This window comes from Protomyctophum parallelum, assembly GCF_964188405.1.
Source record: "Protomyctophum parallelum genome assembly, chromosome: 19".
NCBI classification, from domain to species: domain Eukaryota; kingdom Metazoa; phylum Chordata; class Actinopteri; order Myctophiformes; family Myctophidae; genus Protomyctophum; species Protomyctophum parallelum.
The window spans coordinates 12,505,136-12,514,444 of NC_139717.1; the positions used below are offsets into that span (position 1 = coordinate 12,505,136).

The 9,309-nt window shown below is 41.9% G+C and overlaps 1 protein-coding gene across 1 annotated transcript; it reads right to left on the reverse strand.

Annotated features, from left to right (window-relative positions):
• Window positions 1-7,588: 7,588 nt before the first annotated feature.
• LOC310876783 (isopentenyl-diphosphate Delta-isomerase 1-like) lies at window positions 7,589-8,488 on the reverse strand (the record flags this gene model as incomplete). Its single annotated transcript, XM_083790437.1, has 1 exon — window positions 7,589-8,488. One exon carries the CDS (start codon window positions 8,486-8,488, stop codon window positions 7,589-7,591), a length of 900 nt encoding a protein of 299 aa, XP_083646563.1.
• Window positions 8,489-9,309: the final 821 nt, after the last annotated feature.

A 9,309-nucleotide genomic window follows, 5' to 3' on the forward strand; every position in this document is an offset into this window, starting at 1 on the left:
TGGAGCAAGTTTTACTGAAGAATAGCACATTAGTTACAAAAATTACAAATATTCAAATGTAATTATTGTATGTCTGCCCTACAGATGCCCTGGCCATTATGCTGCACCAGCTATGTGCAGGACTTACTGGACTAAATGTCAACCAACAAGCATGATCTATTGTCGGAGCTCCCAGCTGGGGAGGAAAGTACAGGCGAGCTAGCCAGATGTACAGTATGGAGATGCTGCTGGAGTTTGACCCTACGCCTAAGGTCTATGGTTTGACCCTGGCCATCAATAGAAGACAGCTCAAGGTAGAAACATTTATTTCTTAAAATGTGGCTGCTGCTGCATGTGTTGAGCAGTGTGTATCAAACTATTGTACTATTTCTGTCATGTGACTGTTTCTGGCTCTGGGATTGAATGCAGTTTAGTGAGTTGCTCTTGGTCACTTGGTCATGTGTGAGTTTGCTTCACTTTTAAGTTCAAGTTTTGGGTTTTGAACTTTTGACATAAACAGCAGTCAATTCCAAAGGTTCTTTTGGAATAGAAGAGATGTGGATTGTGATGTGTAGATCAAGGTTTTCATACAGATGCAATGTTGGTGAGTTTGACATTGTTTAATACAATCGGATAGGACTTTTCTGTTTGGATGAATGGGCTGTCAATGGAATAGTTGCAGCGGTGTGCATTGGTTCATGTTCTGTCTGTCTGTCTGTCTGTCTGTCTGTCTGTCTGTCTGTGTGTCTCTCTCTCTCTGTGTTTTTCTCTCTCTCGCTCTCTCTCTTACTGTGTTTTTGTGTACCTAGGACTAAGTTAAGTGCTGTATAACAGTCATACTTTGTTACTTCTCACTTCTGCTGATTGCCATGGAGAAATCAATGACACAGCTCCATGGGAACCACTCCACAAAATCTGTTAAATACAGCAATTTCCTGTAATTTACAGTTTCCTTTAGCTGTGTTGACACACCCATGAGAAGAGCTCTGAAGTCCATTTATGGAAATAAGAGCGAGCACACAAAAGAAAAACGTCAACGTTAGATAAAATTTGTCTCATCAATGACAAAGCACAAATTGTTCTGGTAATGAGAGTCAGTCATAAATTGGCTAATAGCGATATTCCCACTGCAGGCATACATGGTGGGAAGTTTCAAATAATGTAATTGTCTCCACCAGGCCGAAGGCATTGGTAGAGAGTATGTTTTGCACTCCATCCGTGTGTGTGTGAGACTGTGAGTCCGTCCGTGCGTGTGTGTGTGTCCGTCCGTCCGTCCATCAGTTACCAGCTAATCTCCTGCACAGTTAATCCGGTCGATGCAAAATTTTGCCACACTCCCTGGATGCCAACGATGAACCTCTGCCCCAAACGTTCCAGAACGGCCTGTTATAGCGCCACCAGGAGGCCGACTTTTGAAAAACAATTTTTTTGATATTACTCCTCCAGATTCTGTCCAAAAATCCCGCAAATCGTTACACACTATCTCTATAGTCATGTGTTCAAGACGGATCTGTCCGATATTTCATATTCCATCCTAATTGACTAACATTGGCTTTCAAAATTTGCAGGATTGGCCCGTTTTGAACAAAAAGCCTCAGATCATGAACGCAGCGTGCAATTTACGTGAAATCTTTCACAGACTTTCCTACTAGTCTGAGGAATATATCCCACCATTTTCACATTGGCCTGTTATAGCGCCACCAACAGGTGGATTTTAGCAAAACACATTTTTGGAACAAAATGCCTCAAATCATTCAATTGCCAGCCAAGGCGTAAGAAGAAATGGCACCCTTTTCACATTGGGCTAACCTTTTGCAGACCGCGGCCATCTTGCCATCAGAGTTTGGAAGCACTCGTTTTCAGTAAAGCAACCTCCTGCTGCCTCCTGCATTATGTGCAAATTCAAAACAGGTGGTACGCATGGGCAGTTGAGTGATCTCTAACGAGCACTTCCAAACTGCAAAACAGAATCGCCTGCAAGGACAGAAAGTACCTCATAACATGTCTACGGTGGATTTTTATGACACACTTTGAGGATAGAAAGAGAATAATTCAAGCTTTTCGTACAGCTGCAATGTTGGTGAGTTTGACGTTGTTTAATACTATCAGATAGGACTTTTCTGTTTGGATGAATGGGCTGCCAATGGGAAGTTTGCCATTAACTTATGGTAAGATGGCCGCGGTCTGCATATGGTCCATTGTAGTGCCAACACGAGGCCACAACCTGACCTGCCCTGGTGGAGACCTGTGCACCAGAGGGGCACTTTATCTAGTTGTTTATGGACTCATTTATTCTTTCCTTCAGCCATTTGAAAATAACAGATCTACAAGCTCACACGCAACGAATTGCGAGGTTGTAGATCGTCTATTTTCAAATAACTTTGTTATATATTTTTTTACTTAAAATTTGACATTCTGCACAATGACTACTTAATTTACTTCTTACTACTTTGGTACTAGTTTATTATTTTGAAGCCAGTACTTTTGTACTTTTAGTACTAGTATTGCAGTATTGATACTTTTACTGAAGTGAAACATGTAAGTGAGGACCTGCATCACTGCTGCCAAGTTCAACACCCGAGCTCAGGAATGTGGGACTGCCCCTGACCATGTGCAGCTGCATACTCAATCTGGACTCTGTCGAGCAGAATGGGCACGCAGGCACGCACACAGAGCTAGTGTGTACACACTCACACACACTGAAAACCCTGGACCCCCACCCTAACAAGCACTTGGAATTGTAGGCATTACATAATATGCCAATCTCACAAGGCCTCTTGTATATCGACTATTTCATCATCTTTTGGGACTTTCATCTTTCTTAGCTAATATTTGGCAATTTGGCCAATGTTTGATAATTTATCATTATTATAGTATAGTTTGTTGTTTACTTTTAACATCGCCATGGTCTTATTTTTAGGCCTTTTTAAATAGCAACTTTATGTTTACTGTATGTTGGATTGTTGGTATGTTTCGGTTGAGTCAGACAACCATGTTGCCACATTAAGCAATTCATCCCCCCCAATACATAAACAAATAATTAAACAACAAACACATTAATAAAAAAAAGGGGAACCAGTGCTGTAAGGTTCCTGGAGCCTTTTCCAGGCATCAAGTCTTATGACACATTATATCCTGTACATGACATGCCTCATTCTGGCAAACCCCTCAGAGCTGAGAGGATGTCCAGCACAGTCTGAAAAACCACATAATGAACAGGTAGTATCTGTATCACATGACAGCCGGGGGGGATTTTTCACTTTTCCACCAGCGGGCACACAAAAGAGCGCTGTGGAGCAAAGGGCTGATGAGCAAAACAAACACCACAACAAAAGTTGCGTGTGACACATGGTCATGAGGTTCGTTGCAGCTGAACCTGTTTTGTGGTTTTTAAACCTGACTCGTCACCAGTGTTGCCATGGCTGCTTATTATTAAGCAACCTTGAGCATGCTTTTCTGTAAAGTTGCTCATTTTTTGGGGCTTGTTTCTAGTGTAGTTCAAGAGTAGTCGCTGCTTATTTGTTTTTTTCCCCCTAATGTTTAAATCAGTGGTTCTTAAACATGTTCATGTTGACCCCCAAATTCATTTGCATATGTCTGCGGACCCCGAATCTGAAAACTTTGTGCCAGGGACCCCCATACAAGATGATGCATTTCAAATGAAAATAGCAGATCTACAAGCTCACAACATTGGTAGCTCATATGGCCCGTAGTCTTTTGCGATTCTTTTCATAGACCTGGTTTCTTGTTTCTCTCGCAACATCTGGCAACACTGAAACGTGACTTGTTGTCACATTCATTATCACACACAGTGTGGAAAACACCCTCAGTCACCATGTGGGGTTACTCAGCAACTAAATGTCTATTTTATGCAACAAAGAGCTTCTATTCTCCTTCAACTCTGTGATTTGATGTGTTTGTTTACCCGGATGTCTCACTCTATTTATGGGTCATGAAAACTGTTTCGTCATTGTGACTGCATGGTTTCGTTTCTCTCACACACATTTCATGCAATAGTTAGTGAAGGAATGCTATCAATGTTTAGCATCACTGTTAGAATTAAAATGCAAGATGTTTTGGGGGTCTGACGCTAATTCCGATTTTGTATAGTCCTGATTAACAATGGTTGATTGATTGGATACTTAATTAGACAGACATTTGCATACATTTGGGCTAAAAGGATGACACAAAAGTCCTGAGAGGACTTATTTTCATTGTGGTCCCATGCATTCAATTCATCAACATGATGAATCATTATGTATGATGTTTTGTACAAAATACAAAATAAAAAAGAAGAAATGTGTTTATCTCAATTTGAGAAACTTATATTTGATCAAATCCTCAATTCATTCAACATTCACATATCTTTTAATACATTAAGTATACTGTATCAATTTATGAATAGAACTTCAAGTATACAATCATGAACAAGCTCTAACGCATTATAGACCCCCTATTTAATGGCATTTCTATCTCTTATACCCCAATTTATATTGTAAAACCACTGTTAATTTAACTCTCGCAGTAACGGGAACCTGTTAGGGTTCATTTGGTTCCATTTGTACACTCTCAGAGTTACAGACCCATAAGGGTCCATTTGGTTCCTAATATCTCTAATTGAGCTAGGTACAGTACCCCCTGGAACTCCCTCAAGTACACCTAGGGGCCCCCGGACCCCACTTTGGGAACCACTGGTCTAACACATGAATATAACTTCTTTAAAAAAATAACTTTTAAAAACAGCCAATCTACTAAGTTGAAAATGTTGTCACGACTCACGACGTGTTACAAATAGGCTGAATGATGGCCAATACAGATATTAAAACCAAACCAATCAGTCAGGCTCCACTCCTGACCGGTGAGGTAAAGTCTGTCCCTTTTCTTTAGATTGTGTTATGTTTGACATCAGTCAACACCATGGAGTTGTTTCAATCCTTTGATCGTATGGTGGAGTTTCAATAGAATCCTTTGATCGTATCTGACAGGCACCGACTGACACTGTCCAAGTGTCCATATACGGTCAAATCTGAGGCGACCACACAGATGGGTCAATAGAATGATGATGCCATTGTTTGAGTCACACTGGCAACCAGGAAGAAAATTAGCTTTGTAATCATGATTCATGATGATTAAGTTACATGATGGTAGCACGCAAGCACGCACGCACGCACGCACGCATGCACGCACACACGCACACAAACGCACACCGATTCCCCTACATGCAGTACTGTACTGTGCATGACTTAGTGATGTCAATCACAAATATCATATAGCCTAGCCTCTCTCTGTCGGGTGGATGTCCAAAACTGTTACTTTTCATAGGATTCAAACTAGTTTTGATGAATTTGTGTGACTGTAGTATGATAACATTTTAGAGTTAGAATGTGGAGATAAGAGATTCCTGCCCGATAGCAACGATAATATGTTACATTGTACAGTGTAATATATAGTATAGCTCTTCATATCACTCTGTCGGCCTGTCATCTATAAAGTTCCGTGTATGGATTGATTGACAGTCTCTGTACTCTCCTGTAGCTCTTTTTCTTGGTCTTAGTGTTGCATTGTGACTCTTGCCCAGTGACACGCCTGTATTGCAGCAACTGTCTTGTCCTTCTGTTTACATTTCGGTTCCAGTTGTTAACGACACCTACAGTAGGCATCATCATGCCAACCTCAAAGTGACCTCATCAGCCCCGTTAGTCATTCAAATCTCTGGCAAATCAGAATTGCCAAATCAGCTTATGTCACGAAACTAATTCAATCTTCTCTTGACAGTTGGTTTAATAACACATCAAGACCTGAGGCCGATTCTACAAATGCCTTCTAAATCCTAACAGTTTTCTGAAAAATTTATGTTTTCTGTTTTTTATTTGAATCCTGAACAGAACAGAACAGTTCTGGACATATGACATATGTTTCCACCCAACAGGATAGCTAAAATCTAAAATGACAGAGATGCTTCCCCGGTTTTAATTAAAAGGGAAACTAAACCATAGGCAAAGTTTGAGTTTCTTGATCATGCCAAGATAGTAAAGTCATTGCTTGCTCATTGCACACCTACATTTAACAGATCCGTTATTAACTTCATTAGCTTCTAGTAGATCGGCTAGTAGATCGGCTTGTAGATCGGCTATTTTCAAATGGCCTAAGTGTACAATACATAGGGCTGAAGTCTTTATATGTTTTGCAATAATCAAAATCTACAAAGTAACAACTAAAGATTTTAAGTAATTTTATTGAAGTAACAATTACAATATCTGCCTCTGGGATGTAATGGAGAAGTAAACGTATACAAAATTAGAAACACTAGCAAAGTACAGTACATGAGTAAATGTACAGATTAGTTTCTTGAGGCATTCACACTTCACAGTCTCTCTGAATTCTATGCAATTACCTTATTTATTAAGTCGCTCTGGATAGATTAGAGCGCCTGCTATCAGCTATGCCTAAAAGGTAAATTGGCCAAAGGAGTAGGGGCCAAACTATGATTATTGCATAAAGCCCCAGTGGCCTACCATGCCTTTTCTGGGCTACTTTCACTGTGTTATGTACAATTAAACCGTGGCCCTGTTGTAAATGTTTATGACATCAGGGCACTCCATATATGGGCATTTGCGGATTTATGTAAAATACTTTTGGGTCCTTGGCAATATTATACACAAGTTGTAAGTAAAAGTTTAAAGTGATGGTGGCTGACCGTCACCAACGTGCTGTACAAGTCAATGAAACAAAGACAAGGAACTAATGAGACAAAACAAACAAAACATTACACAAATACAGAAATAAATCCTTATAATAGCGGTGCACAGCAAAGCCGGGGGTTTTATCATTATGCTCATCTAGGATTCAAGGCCAGGGAGAAGTGAGTTTTTAAGATTTAAAAGCCACAAGGGACTGGGCAGAACAACTATGCAGGCAAGCTGTGCCAGAGCATACGGGCAGCCGCTGCAAAGGCTCGGTCACCTGTGTTCTTTTGCCTCGATCTTGACCCCAGAGCTACGGTGACACTATGAGTTTACAGGTGTGTATATATATATATATATATATATAACCTACGGAGGAGCCAGCCCATTTAGGTCTTTAAAAACAGACAAAGTCTAAAATGGATGTAGAGACAGTGGAGTGAGGCCGGAACTGGGATTGATAATATTATGGTCTCGCCTTTTCTTAGTGAGGAGGCAAGGTCAATGGGCACTGGTCAATTCCCAAATTCCAGGAGATGCATGTGAATCAAGCTTTGAGGAAACTTTGGCCTTTATCTAGGCTAAAGTCTAAATCCCACTCCACACCACGGTTGATGTTAACCTTAAAACTGTTTAGTTACAAGGAGTCGCGAGTATAATTTGCATTGGTGCCGTTTGGCCTTTAGCTGGAAGAGGCTGGTTTTGTTTCTGGTTTTTGAGGGGCGCTAGCCCCTCCTGTGCCCAGCTTTCCGGGTTTGTGTGAACACAAACATTGGCTTGTGATCGGCTGATCACCCCATAGCGATGATTTGATTGGCTGAGCAAAGTACAGTACATATTGAAGCTAAAAGTGAGGGCAGAAAAGTGAAGACACAAATTGTGATTGGCCAGAATGATGATGCGTGATGATAAGAGCACCCCTCAATTCACACAGGTGTGATTTTTTTTAATTTCATACTAGAGGGCGGCACGAGTGTGTCTGTATACATGCGGTGGATGTGGCTGTGGTCTACGAACTGCTTCAGGTTGCGCAGGTTGTCCCACCACTCGAAGAGGAAGGTCTCGGCAATGAGACTGAACCAAGGCGTGATCTCTAGCTCCTTGCGCTTCGCCCTCCTCATCATCTCCTTCAGCTCCTCCCTGGAGACATAGCGGTGGGCCTTGACCTCGTTGGGGTCGGGGCGCACCTCCACGTCCTTTTGCACGAGGAGGACGTAGTCGATCTCGTGCTCTCCCCACACGCCGTCCGACCGGGCCTTGTAGTGGATCCTCGTCAGGTATGTCATGACGTCCGGCGTCACCTGCTCTGCGGGGATTCCCAGTTCGGCTTTGAGTCTTCTCTGCGCGGCTCTCCTCACTCCCATGGCGTCCCTCTCCTCCAGCTCGCTGGCCGTGTGCAGAGGGTGACTGCAGCACGCGTTCGTAAAACAGCCTGGGAACGTGATCTTGGCATCGGACCTCTGCTGCAAGAGCAGCCTCTCTTCGCTGTCGAAGAGGAAGACGCTGAAGGCTCTGTGCAACGAGCCTTTGTCGATGTTGGCGTTCAGGTGGCAGTTTTTCTTGGTGTCTTCTCCGATCTCGCGGTCGTCGTGGTCGACGAGGATGCACATCTCCGAGAGGAGCTGCACCTGCTTCTCGTCCAGGTCATCTGTGTTTATTTCAGACGGGCTGCGGCCGTCTTCCAGTTGCTTGTCGGCAAGGATCAGCCTCTGTTGGTCAGGGTGAACGCCTACCATGTCCTGGATGTTGGCCTTGACATTCTCAGTGTGGTCACTCGGCTCAACGTCCAGGGTGGTGGTGGTGGTCTTGCCGGTAAGGGTCTTCATAAGAAGCTAAAATGGATGTTAGCTAATGTTTTGCACAGTTTGAGTCGTTGCTACTGTGACTAAGCTGTAAAATTGTGTCCTTCGTTATTAATCTCTACTATGTGACACAATGCCTTTCAAAACGGGAAACTGCAATGCTTGAACGCTCTCTTTTATGTTGGCGGTGACATCACAGTTCCAGACTCACATTGTGACTGAGCCGCTGCAGAGGTATTGTCAGCGTTTCCTAAATTAGAAATTCTATAGTACTACCTGTTGTACCCACTGTACTTATTGCAGCATACATTATTGGAGAACTTGTAATTGTAGCATCAAGACTTGGACATTTTTTTAATATTTGAGAGTAATTACGTCATTATTACTCACAGACTGTAAAAAGAAACATGGACAGTGTCACAGTGACATCATCATCATCACCCCTTGGTTTGTGGTGTCCCTTTTAGAATCCTGCAGTTCATTAGATTGATCGATTCGTCATGAGCTGGTCTATGGTAGCAGAATAGCAGTTACTGTTGGTTTTAATTCCTCAATATTAATGTTGTTATTATGCAATTACAGAAATAATCAAGTATAGAGGTTTTCTGGACCCACTGAAAACCTTCCAATTCATTATTCTAAGCCTAGAATCAAGTCATTCAGGATACTGGTGAATCATGAGCATAAAACCTTTGATTCTGTGGAAAACAAAAGAAACATTTTATAAATACCTCTTTGTTTAGTGATTTTATTTTTTTCACAGAATCAAAGAAATCTTCATGACTCACTGTTGATGGCTTGTTTCTAGGCTTAAATAATTTATATAATGTTTTTTGTGAATCTCT